The following is a 13,609-nucleotide window of genomic DNA, read 5'->3' as shown; positions in this document are numbered from 1 at the left end:
AGAGAGCAAGTATGCCAATTATACGGTTCAGGGACTCCAGTCCTAAGAATTTACCCAGAGGAAATAATTGGATGGTGATTCGAAGATGTGCATCTGAGGGTGATCGCCATGGTTTTATTTTCATACGAAAAAGTCTTGGGCACTCCTTAAAGCCCCAGTGTGTAAAGGAGCATTCTTCTGATCTGACCCTGCTTGTTACTGAGTCTCCTCAAATCCTTTCTGTGTCTTGATATCTTCTATGACTCCTGGAAGTCCCCGGGACCCAGTCTGAACATCCCAGCCCAGATTTCAGAGCCTCCCTGCCGAGGCAGCCTCATCTCTCACCGTGACACACCCTGCACCTCTGACCTTGCCTCCCCCCTGACCCCTCCAGTCTCAGGCTTTGCCCAGGTCATGCCGCCTGCTGGGAATGCCCTCCCCACCCCCACATCCCTCTGTTCTCAGCCTTCGGGGTCCATCTTTAATGGTACCTGCTCCTTGAACCCTCCCTGCTACCTTCCCCCCCTCATCATCATGCAGCTCCCTCTTTGGACAAGAATCATCAAACGACACCCACGGAGAACACGGCTGGAGCGCTTACTGCATGCCAGGCGCTATTATGGAAACTCTGTCACGGCCTTTTCGGTACCTGGTGCTACCGTTATCATCCTACAGATGAGAAGCTGAAGTCCACGTGCGGTGAGCCTTCCGTCAGCAGTTAACTCTCACTAAATCCCACGTGAGTGAGAAGCTTCAGAGCCATTCCTAAAATCAGGAGTCATTGCAGGCAGGTGGATGGGGGCGCCTGGGGTGGGGGAATGTGGACGCGCTCAGCCCGGCCCAGCTTGGCTGGGCCCTGGGGTCCCGTGTGGGCTCCAGGTGAGGCGCGTTCCTTCCTCAGCCTCCTCTGGGCCAATGTAAGGAGGCTGGGGAGGGGGGCAATGTCTCTTCTCATTATGGCTGCCCCCAGGAGGCTTCTGTGGGTTGCTCAGGTCTTGCTTCTCCGCAAAGTCTGGGTCTCCCCCTTCACACACAGGGGGCAGCCTGCAGGCCTCCACCTTCCTGCTGCTATGCTGCTCACTGACCACTGCTAGACTGTGGGGCCCACTGGCCAAGGCTAAGTGGGGTCTCTTTCCCTCCCCATGTCACCGCCTGGACGCTCAGAACAAAGCGCCTGGCCCTGAGCGAGACTCGGCGCCTGGAGGCAGGGTGCAGGAGGGGTCCTGCTCGTCAGCTGTGGCTGTGGGTTGGCCACGGCTGGGCATCGGCGATGCCAAGGGGCACCTTTTGGCTCTTGGCTGCAGCCCTAGCCTAGGCTGTCTGTGCTACCCCTGCTCCTGCCTCCTGGTAGCAAGTCCCCACCTCTGTCCACAGTGGGGTCTGTGGACTGCAGTCGAGGAGCTGGGACAGATGCAGATAATCCAACGGCACAGCTCACAGCAGCCTCAGCCCCAAGGGTGGAAACGGTCCACCCCTGCTTCCTCTGCACCCCCGCTGCAGCCTAGGGGTGGGACCTTTCCCTCAGGGGGCAAGGGTGAGACCCGATGCTAAGCCATCCTCCCCCACCACATCCTTGCCCCACCTGCAGGCGCTGCCACCATCTTCCACGAGCATGGATCCATCCACCTCTTCTCCGCCCACCTCTCCATCCCTTATTTGTAGGGTGGCCAGATAAAATATAGGACACCCAGTTAAATTTTAGTTTCAGATAAATAGCATGTCCCAAGTATTGCTTTTTTTCTTCTTCTAAATATGACAACCCTTTCTTCTCTTTCTCCTTCCTATCCACCCCTCTCCCCAGCCCCCTGTTCAGAGAGTTGGCGGTCTTGTCCCATTCTGGCAAGTTGCTGCAGTAACGGGAATTAGTGGTGGGAGGGTGGGAGGCAGCAGGTGGGAGGAGGGAGGCTTTGGCTCCAGTCCTATTTCTGCCACCCATGGGCTGAAGGAAATGAGGCCAGCGCTGTTTCTGATCTATAAAATGCATCCCTAAGTGCAGATGAAAAGTACTAGCTGCTGCTGTGCTTAGCGTGAATGGTCTCGGACTCAGGCCTCTTCTGCCCATGGCGGGGCTTGCCCCGGCAGGCTGGGCTCTTAGCTCATTCCCAAGGAACCTCAAGTCCTTCGGTCCCCACCCACCCATGTTCTCTGTGGAACTCCTCTCCTCCTGTCAAGACATGTATCAGGACCTGGGGCTCAAGCAGGAAGCTCCATGGGGCAGAGGCTTCCGGAGCAGGAAGCTCCTGGGGCCGTGGTGTCTCCCCGCGTCACCCAGGGTCATGGTGGGGGGCAAGAGGCCACTTCTCAGCGGCCGTGTGAGCAGTGGACTGGATGCTGGGCTTTGAAGCACAAGCCCTGCCTGCTCTGCTGTGAGTTTCCTTGGACGACCTGCTTAATCAGCATCGGGGGTCTCCATTGTTCCAACTGCTCAACGGGCATAATCCTCTTCTGCCCACAAACTGGGATTGGAGAGGGTGACATCCAAGACGTTTCCGCTGGACAATCTAAGATATTCCTTCTTCTCTGTAAAAGCAGAGTCTTAGGTGGTGGTATTATGCAGCAATTAAGAGCAATGTCTTTGGAGTTAAAAAAAACAAACACCTGAGTCTTGGATGCTGTGTAGTGTTGGAAGAGTGACTTCACCTCTCAGCCTTAGTTTCCTTCTGCATATGTGACTGTGATATGTAACCCCAGGGCAGGCGTGAGAGTGAAATGAGCTAAACTCATAAAGCACTTGGCACCGTCTATGGTACACCGAGAGAACTCACTGAATGACGGCTGTGATTTTTTTTTTTTATTGTTGCCGGGCAGCAGCTAGAGCCAGATGTGACTTCCTTTGCTTTTAAGGAAGTGCCTTTAATTTCTTGAAACATAAGCTGTGAGTTCCAAGGGGAGGTGGTAAGGGTAAGGTTCCAAGGTGAGGGGTTGGGAAAGCTGTGTGTCTTGAGCCAGACAAAGCCTTCTATAGACAGCTCCTACCTACCCCAGGGGGCAGCCACTGCCAGAAATCTGGGGGCTGGGTCACGTGAGTCTCAGGAGAGACCATCCCCCGCCACAGCCCCTGTCCGAGGTGCTGAAATCTCCCCTTGTAGACTTCTTTTTATCTTGCACACCCATTTGTTCCCTACCTCCATTCAACTTCACATTAGTTGAGCATTTACTTATATAAGAGGTAGAAGTAAAAAGAATTTAGATACATCTCTGACCCAAGTTGCTGATAACCCGTGGGGAAGAAATTCAAGCTCACAAATGCCTCAGAAGTGAGAACAAAGGCTAGGAGATTCATTTTTCTATTTCTCGGGTTGCAGGAACATCCACCTCTTGTTTCTACCCTTGCTTCTTCCTCTTCTGCAACCTCAACATCCTCTGAAGTTGTGCCTCCCATATTTTTCCTGATCTGACCACAGCACATGTGTTTTCCCCAAGGCAGCCCTTTCTCTTCTGACTAATGTCAGAGTCAAAAGGACTACTGAGCAACTTTTGGAGGGAGGTGGGGAGAAGGATATAGAGACAGAAAGCAAAGGGTCAGGGTCTCTGGGAAGTGAGGGAGCTGCCTAGACAGGGGTGAGCTCTTTGTCGTATTTCTGCATGCCCTCATCCGGGAGCAGCACCTCCACTGTGAAGCTGACCTTCTTGGCGTGGACAAAGCTATAGGTGTTGTCAAAGCGCAGGACGTCTGGGGGGACAGATTGAAAGATGGGTAGTTGGGCCCGACTCCATCCTCCCCGCGCCCTGCCCCAGCCATGGGGGAGAACAGGTCGTGTTCCCACCTCTTGTGTTTGCCAAGCGGGGCCAAGCTCCCCCCACTCTTGTTCTCTTCCCCATGGGAACTGCCCCTCCTGAGCAGGGCCTGTAAACAGACCCTGACCTCCCCCTGGCACGTGCCCAGCCTGGCTTTAGTTGCACCAACTGGCAACAAGAACAATGGCCACTGCATCCCATTGTCTCCACACGTGGACAGTCACATGATGGGGTGTCCTCGGGGGCAGCTGGGAATGTCAGAGGCCTACCAGCCCCCTTGGATGAAGTGGGGTGCTGGGCTAGGCCTGCACATGCCTCCTGCCTCCCTGCAAGCACCCTGAGAGGTAGGAGTTGTGACCTCTGCTCCACAGGTGAGCAAACCAAGGCTCCAGGTTGGTAAGACTTTCAGGACTTTTGCCCAGGATTATGCTGCTACCACCAGGCTGAGCTACAACTCGGTGCCACATTCAGCTGTGTGACTCTGGACAAGTTGATTTACTTCTCAGAGCCTCAGTTTCCTCCTGGGGAAAGTCATCTCCCCTACTGTCTCTTGCCTGTGACCTGCGACGCTCTCAACCCCTTCAAGGCCTGTCTGTCTCTGGCTCCCTGCACACCGAGGGTGCGCTTGAGTGTGGACGGAATGAATGACTCTGTGGATGAATGGCACTGATCTAGGCTGCATGTCCCTGGGAGAGGGGGTCACAGCCTCTCCGTGTCTTCCTCTAAACCGTGGCACAGGTGGCTCCATCCTTCCAGAGCTGGGGCCCGACCAGGGCAGACTTACAGACGCCGGCTTCCGGGCAGGTGAGGCTCCCGTCCTCGGGCACCATGTGGGCGTTGTAGCGCTGGCTGGCCAGCACCTCCGTCATCTCTGCGGCCCGCTGCCGCTCCCCCATCTTGGTCTTCAGGAAAACCCCAAAGCCGATGTCACCCCCATCTGACACGAACTGCCACCTGTGTTGGGGGGAGGGGAAGAAGCACGGGTTGCTGCCGAGTCTGAGAGATGCCCGAGGGGCGAGGGTCCAGCTGGGGTGTGGGCGGTGGCCTGAGGCCCACCTGAGGACACAGCCTGGGAACAGGATCTCGTATTCCACCTGGTGGGAGGAGCCGCGGCTGATCTGCGCCGAGTGCTCGTACTGAGTCTTCACCTGGTCCCGCACGTACATGGACTTGGGGATCTCCCCGCCGTAGTTGATCTGTGGACACAGAGCAGGATGGGCTTGCTCCCCGCTCCCAGCCATTGCATCATTCAGGCTGCGTCTCCTGTCCAAGACGTTTCCCTAGCTTCTGGAAGTATTCTGCTCATCTTGTCCTTCCCCACCCCTCAGGAAGACTTCTGTGTCCCACCAGCCTCAGTCAGGGCCTCTTCCGGGAAATTCCTCTCCCAGCTCATCCCTCTGGGTCAAAATTCTCCCATTTCTCATTTGTCTGAACAGCTGCCGAGAACTCTGTTAGGGCAGGGCTGGGACTCACTCAATACTGGCTCACAGGTGTCTCTCCGTAGACACTGGTGGAATGAATGAGTAGATGAGAAAGGAACCCAGCTTGACTCCTCTACCCTCCCCTGTTCTGGGGCTCTTCATACCTTGGTTAAACATTTGGGGTTCCCATCTGGGTCAGTCAGGGTCCCCCCAAACTGGGCAGGCAGTTGCTCAGGACTAATGAGTTTTAGCAATCCTTCCTTCCAGTTGCCTGTGGGCAGAGGGGTTGAAGGGTGACTATTTAGTATGGAGGGGTCCTGTCAGCACCCCCTATTCCTACCAGGAGGGCCTGAGTTTGGTGGGTGGGGGAAGCCCTACAGGAGCTGGGCTGCCAGGGCTGATCCCCCAGCCTTTCAGGCCTTGGGTTGTAGAAGAGTCTTCCAGCGTTGTGTTGCTATGGAAACATGTTTTCCCTGGCTGATTGGTTTGCCCATTTTTGATGGTCTCCCAGTGATGAGTAGTCAAGATTAATGTTGTCTAATTGCCTTAAGGAGACTTTAAACCCCAATGAGGTCAAGGACCATGTTGGGGGCCTTGCAATGTGCAAATGGCCCACCCAAGTCAGACCTCTGGGTGGAAGAGGGGCAGCCTGGGGTCTTTGAAAGGACCTCCCCCTCTCTGCTGCTTCATCATCACAATCATAAAGCCCATTACTGTTCTTCATGCCCTGTGCAAAGCTCTGTGTTCTGGATTCTCAGGTGTCACGTGGCCCCACTCCTATAACCAATCCAAGTTATCCCCCCTACATGGCCATGGAAGGTTAATATAAAGAAACGGCCCGTAGCCCAGAGGTTGACCAGCAACCAAACTGAAACTGATAAGGAGGAAGCTGTGGAGGCCTTGTCATCAAAGAGGTATGGCGGGGAGTAAGACAGAGGTAACTGGACAGACTCCATAGTGTAAGACCCGCTACACCTTTGAGAGGGAGGAGCCTCTGACTCTAGGTGATGTGTGGACCTCTGGATGGGAGTGAGGGGCCAACTTACTCCGAAGTTCATGAATAGAGTTCAGGGGATGGAGCTGGAACTACTTACTTCCCAACACTACAATTTTCCTGCGAGTGTCCTCACTCAAGAAGGGCTTCATGAGGTTGTATCCCACAGGGAACAGTTTTGTAGCTGGAGAGACATAAGCAAGTATAATGGGGAAAAAATAATTCCATCAGGCCACTCTCTCCATAACAGTCAGAGTCAACAGCGTGGAGGAATCATGAATTACCTTGGCAAATCTCAATGCCCTGCACCTGATAAACCATCCAACCAACGAAGACAACAAGCAGCCAACTACCCAACCATCCCATTATCCAGTGTACCAAACAGCCAGCAGACCAGCCAACAGACAGCCAACCAATACTCACCAACCCATCAACCAGCCTACCAATCAACTAGCCACCCTACCAAGTAACCAAACCCTACCAAACCAACTGACATATCAGTCAAGCAGAAAACCAATCAGTCAGTTAAACAACCAGCTAACTGCCCAACCAACTGCCTTTTCTAGTCAGTCAACCATTCAAATAACCAACCAGCAGTCCACCATCCACAATCCAGTCAAACCAACTAACCAGTCTGCCAACTAGACACTCACCCTCATAGCCAAGCAAAATGCTAACTAGTCACTCACTCAATCTTCCAAACTAACAACTATCCAATCAGCCAATCAGATATGCAATCAACCACCAGACAGTCAACTAGTCAGCTAACCAACTGGCTGGTTAAACAGACAACAAACCAAGCAAAGAATCAACCAGTCAACCATCAACATACAGCCATCTTTCCATCAATCCACCCACCCAAACAACAAGTACCCAAATACTATTGAGTTCCCACCTGGCCCTAGGCCTGTGAGGGATACAAGAGAAGTGAAGAATCAAAGGCTTTGCCTTCAAGGAGTAGACAACTCAAGGACAGCAGGATGAATACATAAAGATAACTGCAGGCTCAGAAGGCAGTAGGCAGCAAAGGCCAGACTGGGCTGCACGGGCTGCCAATGGCAGAGGCAGTTTGAGGAGGGAGAGACAGACGTGGGTAGGCGAGGTGAGGGGGGATTCCTGGACAAGCTGGGGTTGGAGCTGCCTTTTGCAGGAAAACCAACCATAGAATTTGCTGTTTATGGAGCACTTACTCTGTTCCAGGCACTCTGATTTGCATGCAGCCAAGCAACCAACCTGCCTGTCTGCTTCCAGGAAAGAAGGCACTATTACTGTCCTCAGAGTTCAGATAAGGGGCTGGAGCACAGAGGGTGCAGTCACGTGCCACACACCTTTCACGATGAGCATGAACTTCAGGGTCTCTGGGTAATTCTCTTCAAGGAGGCCGAAGAACTGCGGAACCAAGAAAGACCCCGTCAGAGCCCATACCTCCTCTTCTCCTATCCCCGTCCTTTGCAGCCTTCAGAAGGCTGCGGAGGGTTTCCCCTCTTTCCATCACTTCCATGGTCCTGGAGGAAACCTTTCCACAGACCGTTGTGAGCACACTCTTATAATAATTACATAATATTAACCATCTTTAGAACAAACCTTATAGCAACAGTAGTACAGTAATAATGATGGCTACTGTTCATTGAATGTTCACTACTGGGGCTTCACAGGAGGTACAGCGGTAAAGAATTTGTCTGCCTATGCAGCAGATGCAGGGGATGCAGGCTCGATCCCTGGGTGGAGGAGGTCCCCTGGAGTAGGAAATGGCAACCCATTCCAGTATTCTTGTCTAGAGAATCCCAAGAACTGAGGAGCCTGGCGGGCTATAGTCCATGGGGTCACAGGGAGTCGGTCACGACGGAGTGAGAATACACGCACGTTTGCCAAGCGCGGTGTGTGCCGTTTATGTTTCAAGTCACAGAAGTGTGGCTAGGTCCCTTTGGAGGGCAGACAACCAGTACCCCCATTTTGTAGGTGAGGACAACGCAGCGTGGACGGATAGAGTGACTTGCCCGCGTCACAGAGCGGAGGTGGCAGGGCAGGGGAGGGTTTGTTGGAAGCCGGCCCCTGTGGGGTCAGTATGTGGTCTCCGGGAAACACAGTGATGGGGCCCGGGCTGCAGTGGTGGGGTCCAGGAAAGGCCGCCACCTGTTACTAGATCCCGGCTCTGAGTGAGCAGCCAGGTCACAGCTGGGCAAGCTGGTGGTTAAAGCAAGCAGGGGCGCCCGGGGCCTTTTGCTCACCTCCTGGTACACTTCTACCAGGGGTTTCCAGAAGTGCTTCAGCCCCAGCCCCTCGCAGTCGAATATCATCACAATAGTCTCAATCTTCCTCCCCAGCTGCAAGCACAAGAGCAAGGATCAGGGTGCAGGCTCAGAACCTGGGGGATGGTGCCTCAGCATGTGACCCCCAGGGCTTCTCCCAGCTCCCTGCTCTGTCCCCAGAGGAATGAGAGGACAAAACAGTGACTGCATTTACCACCCGTCCATCCACTGTCCATCACCCATCATCGTCCATCCACCCTCCACCCGCCTGCCCACTCATCCGTTAATTGACCCACTTACTCACCAATTCACCCATCTATCCTTTCATACGGCCATTCATTTATCCATTCATCCCTCCGTTTGTCCAGCTAATATTTATTAAACACCTGTTTTGAGCCAGTCACTGAGAGTATGTCATATAGCTCAATAATCCAGTGTTCCTATCCTTAAAGAGTTCACAGTCTGGTTGGGGAGACTGACCAGCAACGGGGTCACCATGGTCCTGAGCTGAGAGCCGCGACTGGACAGCACAGGTGTGGGGATGCATGTTAACCCAGATGAGGGAGAGAAGGTGACTGTCTGAGTCTTGAAAGATGGATAGGACAGAGCCAGTGGTGGTTTGGGGGGGAACGTGTGTGTGCTGGGGGTTGGATTATCCCAACAGAAGGAAGAGCAAGGGCAAAGACTCAGAGGGGATCATAGTGGCTAGCATTGCTGAGAGGCCCCAGGTGCCGGCCACATACTCATATTATCTAACTTCATCTCTGCAACCATTATCATTGTGTCGGCTTTGGAGGTGAGGAGACAGGCTCAGAGAGGGGTGAGGTGACTTTCCAAGGCGGCACAGCTGGGAAGTGTCGGAGCTGGGGTGTGAGCCCAGAGCCCTCTGACGGTGGCGCTGAGGGTGCAGGTGTGTCCCTGGGACCGCGGGCCCGGGCAGCCTCACCCGCTCCGTCTGGAGGTCACACTCATGCAGGATGCGCTCACAGTCCCTCATCTTGGTCTTGAGCAAGTCCTGCTTGGTGACCGAGAAGAGCAGGCCCTTGGGGTCCAGCGGCCCGATGATGTCGTACCACACGGGGCAGCCGTCTCGGTCATAGCCGCACAGGCCCCCAGGCATGTACTTCTGGATCACCTGCGTGAGGACAGACACATGGAACTGGGCAATGTGCAACCTCCCAGAGACCGCCTTGGGCTTCCCTGGTGGAAAAGACGGAAAAGAATCTGCCTGCAACACAGGAGACCCGGGTTTGATCCCTGGACTGGGAAGATCCCCTGGAGGAGGGCATGGCTAAACCACTCCAGTATTCTTGCCTGGGGAACCCCATGGACAGAGGAGCCTGGTGGGCTGCAGTCCACGGGGTCGCAAAGAGACAGACACAAGTGAGCGACTGAGCATAGAGACCCAAGCCAGGCTGCCGTGGTCGGTCTGAGCCTGCACACACCCTGGTCCAAGCACCTTCCCTTCCCTGGAGGGCGGCCCTACTGTCTAGGCGAGAAAGCTGCGGGGCTTTCAGGGGAGGGCCTTGCTCACGGCAGGTACAGGGCAAAGGCGGGACTCAGCCAGGCCTGCCGGAGGCCTCTGGGCTCCTGAGTTCTGCCCCCAAAGTCTCCCATGCCCCTTTCCATGGAGAGGGGTTGGGCTTAGTGATGAAAAACATGGATACTAAAGGTGAGCAGACCTGGTTCAAAAAACAGATGCGGCTGCTTCCCTGCTGTGCACCCTTGAACAAGTGACGCCACCTCTCTGAGCCCCATTCCCCCCCTCCTCTGTTGGGGAAAGTCCTCAAGATCACACTGGCATAGCAGCCTGCCTGACTCAGAGCTTGTGCTCCGCAAATGAAACTAGGACTGTTGTTTAACTAAGGCACCACGCTGGGCGTGTTCTCCCTGACTCCTCCGTGGGCCAAGTTTCTTTCCCACCTAGACAGGATGCTTTGAGCAAGGCTCCAGGGGGTAAGGGCTCAGAGCCGCAAGCTAACTGCTGCTGAAGAGCCTGTGTTTGGAGACTTGAGCTCAAATCCCGGCTCCACCTAGGGGCTGTGGGACTCCGGGTGGCTGCGTAAGCACTGCTGAGCCTCAGTGTCCTCATGCGTACAATGGGTACAGCTGGATCCACCTCAGGCATTTGTGAGGATTAGATGAGTTCATGCAGGTACAGTCTTAACTCAAGCTTGGATCTTAATAGCAGATATTCATAATTATTACAGGAGATCTGGCTGCAGTTTCCCGGGGGTTCACAGGCCTCTCAGGCTTGCTGCCCTCTACTCACGGTCCCCAGTGATGCCGAGGCAGCTGGATGGTACATCTGTCAGAGACTGGGAGCGTGGGGGGGTGCTGCTGGCTCACCTCAGGGGGCTGCCATTCAAGTATGTGGTCAATGTCCATGGTCTTCCGGAACTCCATGTACTGAAAGGGAGATGAGTGGTAAGGAGGGGAAGGAGGAGGGGGATGGAGGTAGAGCCTGGAGGCGGGAACTGCCCCCGACGAAGGCCCTCACCAAAGTTTCAGAGGAGGATAGGTCTCACCTTGCGGAGCATGGCCTCTGATTTCTGAAGGTCAAAATTCCGAGCTGTGGGAAGATGGAAGGAAGGGGTGAGGTGCGAAAGAGGCTGCCTTGCAGTCATCTTGTCCTGGCCCTGAGCAGGTGGCGGGGCTATGGAGGGCACCGGGGGCCTTAGAGGGGACTTCCTTTCCTGTCCCTTCCCCTCTCTAGGACCTGAACGTGAAGCAAGATGATGTGATCGGATCCTGCGAGCCATGGGTCCTTCTGGAGCAGTTGGTACCAGGTCCCTCCTGCTGCCCCTCGCCCTGACCTCCCCCACATCTGCCCTCACCTCGGAGCCAGCGCAGAAGGAAATAGTCATCCGGGTTGGGCAGGGCGGGCAACACATCCTGGACATTTTCTCGGAACTGGGAAGAGAGATGCTGGTTGAAGAGGTGTTCACACAGAGCCTTGAGCTTAGACTCGGTGATACATTTCTTTTTTTTTTTCAATTTCTTTCCTTCTCTCCAGTGCAGTCTGGCCTGCGGTGATGGAAGATGGGTGGATGGAGGGATGGGAAGGTGAATGGAAGGAAGGCTAGATGGGTGAGTAAATGGAAAGAAGAAAGGATTGGTGGATAAATCAATGGGTGGGAAAAAAGGAAGAGGAAACCAATGAATGGACAGGAGAGATGCGGGCGTGAATGGACAGAGGAGAGATAGATCATTGGGTGGGGCGGGATGGGAGGAGGAATGAAGGAAAAGCTAGATGGGTGGGTTGGTGGGTCGCTGGGTTGAGATGTGAATGTATTCTTTGCTCTTTTCATTCGTTAGCCCCCCAAAGCTTCTTTTTTTCCATCCCATTTTCTGTGAAAACATGGTTAGCAGTTATGCGTCCTCTTCCCCAATGACCGTGGGGATGACATACACACTCGGCCCCGACTCTTAGCTCTTACAGACAGGTCATCTCCCAGGGTCCCGGGGAGTGAATGGGAACAGAGTCTGTGGGCAGAGCCTCAGCATCTTTGGCTCCCACCCACGGGGAGGTGGGGAGGTGGCAGGTCAGATAAAGTTCTCCAGGTCTGGCACCTGCCCCACCGTCTGCAAATGGTGCTGTTCCCCCCACCACTGCCCTGGACAGGGCGGACGTCCCCGGGCACCGTAGGACCTGACCCCGGGTGACATGACGGCCCAGAGACAGTGTCAAGGACGTGCTGAGCCCAGCAGAGGGGGAGGGTTCCGGCCACCATGCTCCCTCAGCCCCTCAGCCCTTGCCCCTTTCCTCAGCTCACCTTGGCCAGGGTCTCTGCCTGCTTGGGACTCAGGTCTCCCACTCGGCCGCTCATGGTGCTGGGTGAGGCTGGAGGGGCGGGGGCCGCTCCAGTCAGAGGCCGAGCCTGCTCTCCGGCCCTGACCAAGCCAGGTCTTTTGCCCCCACTCCTGGGCGTGGCTCCAGGGCGCCTCCTCCTTGGCCAACCGTTGGATTGCACGTTATATAATTGGGATTAACTGAGGTCCCATGCTTGGCTCTGGACAGTTCTGGGGGGTGGGGTGGGGAGCAGGTGGGGAAAGCAGGGTGTGTCAGAGGTCCCCTGCCAGGGAGAGGAGGCTGGGAGGGAATGAGGCTGGCCTCCCAAGGTGTGGGTGTCCAGCCTGGGTGCCTGTAGAACCCCTTCAGTGCTCCCAGGCCTCTCCAGGGACAGGGGGACTTCAGGGGGAAAGAGTACTAATCCGAGTACTAATACTCGGCAAATACTAACAAAACAATGGGTGTGCTCCCTGCAGGCACCCTCCTCTCCAGCCCTCGGTCTCCCCCTCTCCCTAATGAAGAAACCCTGCACCTACGGCCCTGCTAAGATCACCCTTACCCAGCCCTGCCGGCTGGCAGTCAGGGACTTAGTCTAGTAAATATGTCAGTCACTTTTTTGGGGTGGGAGGCTCATGGCTTTTTTGCAACAAGTGTCCATATTCAAGAGGAGGCGGGTGTGCCTTCAATACAGGGAAGGGCTGAGGGCCCCCAGCCCTGCCTACCTCCCTTCTCATGGCTGAGGTCACGAGGACACAAGAGGCCTTGCCCAAGATCCCGCATCCCCTGGGTCCCAAGGGGGAGAAGGGGGACGCTGATGCCCGTGAGGCAGTATGGGTGCTCCTTGGGATTTTAAACATCTGATCAGTGAGGGGTGCCCCACCACTCTGCCAGGTGATGAGGGAAACCCAGAAGGTTCCCCAGTCCTTTGACTGAGACATGGAGACTGTCCAGGGTTGTGCACCTCTAAGAGATTTATCCTCCAGCTGTCGGAAGCTCCGAGGGCAGAGGCCACATTGTCCATGACTGTCTGTAAGGAAACCAGGAGTGCATCTGCTGGAGACCACAGTATAGCTACGCAGCTACCTCTTCCAGGCCTTGGGAGGTGGGTCCACGTGGGCTGAAACTCTCCCCTGGTCTAGCCTCGGACCCAACGGCTGGGCTAGCCCAAGGCCCTCTTCCCAGGGCTCTCTTACCCTCAGAACACCCCGGGTCCCCTTGCCTGGGCTATCTTAGGACCGATTTAGCTGAGGGGGGTGAGTGCTGAAACCTCTCTGCTCTGGGCCCTGATAGAATCGGGTGCAGGAGAAGGGGAGCCATCTTTGGCCATCTACCTCCGTCCAGGGCGTCTGCTGCATACACTCTGGAGCAGTTAGGTAATTCTCCACCCTCCAGCCCCTCCCCTCTTCACATTCCAGGCTCTTTCTGCTGCCACCCA

General features: G+C 55.2%; 1 protein-coding gene across 1 annotated transcript; it reads right to left on the bottom strand.

The window, feature by feature from the left end:
• Window positions 1–2,755: 2,755 nt before the first annotated feature.
• Window positions 2,756–12,292, bottom strand: LOC122693676 (SEC14-like protein 3). The gene is made up of 12 exons (XM_043901356.1): window positions 12,158–12,292; window positions 11,219–11,294; window positions 10,910–10,953; window positions 10,731–10,790; window positions 9,328–9,516; window positions 8,361–8,456; window positions 7,461–7,521; window positions 6,233–6,316; window positions 5,303–5,409; window positions 4,774–4,913; window positions 4,502–4,671; window positions 2,756–3,652 (listed from the first exon to the last, which is right to left on the bottom strand). Exons 1-12 carry the CDS (start codon window positions 12,209–12,211, stop codon window positions 3,531–3,533), a joined length of 1,203 nt encoding a protein of 400 aa, XP_043757291.1. The 5' UTR covers window positions 12,212–12,292; the 3' UTR covers window positions 2,756–3,530.
• Window positions 12,293–13,609: the final 1,317 nt, after the last annotated feature.

This window comes from Cervus elaphus, chromosome 5 (assembly GCF_910594005.1).
Source record: "Cervus elaphus chromosome 5, mCerEla1.1, whole genome shotgun sequence".
In the NCBI taxonomy this organism is placed as follows: domain Eukaryota; kingdom Metazoa; phylum Chordata; class Mammalia; order Artiodactyla; family Cervidae; genus Cervus; species Cervus elaphus.
The sequence above is the reverse complement of the archived record's forward strand: the minus strand, read 5'-3'. Positions and strand labels throughout refer to the sequence as shown.

Bases quoted from the DNA above. Each gene is read 5' to 3' on its own strand.
- LOC122693676 (XM_043901356.1), bottom strand. From the start codon at position 12,211: ATGAGCGGCCGAGTGGGAGACCTGAGTCCCAAGCAGGCAGAGACCCTG. The intron at 10,791-10,909 runs GTGAGACCTATC...TCTCCCTTTCAG, and splicing joins CAGAGGCCATGCTCCGCAAG to TACATGGAGTTCCGGAAGAC. The intron at 5,410-6,232 runs GTAAGTAGTTCC...CTCTGCCCACAG, and splicing joins GAAAATTGTAGTGTTGGGAA to GCAACTGGAAGGAAGGATTG.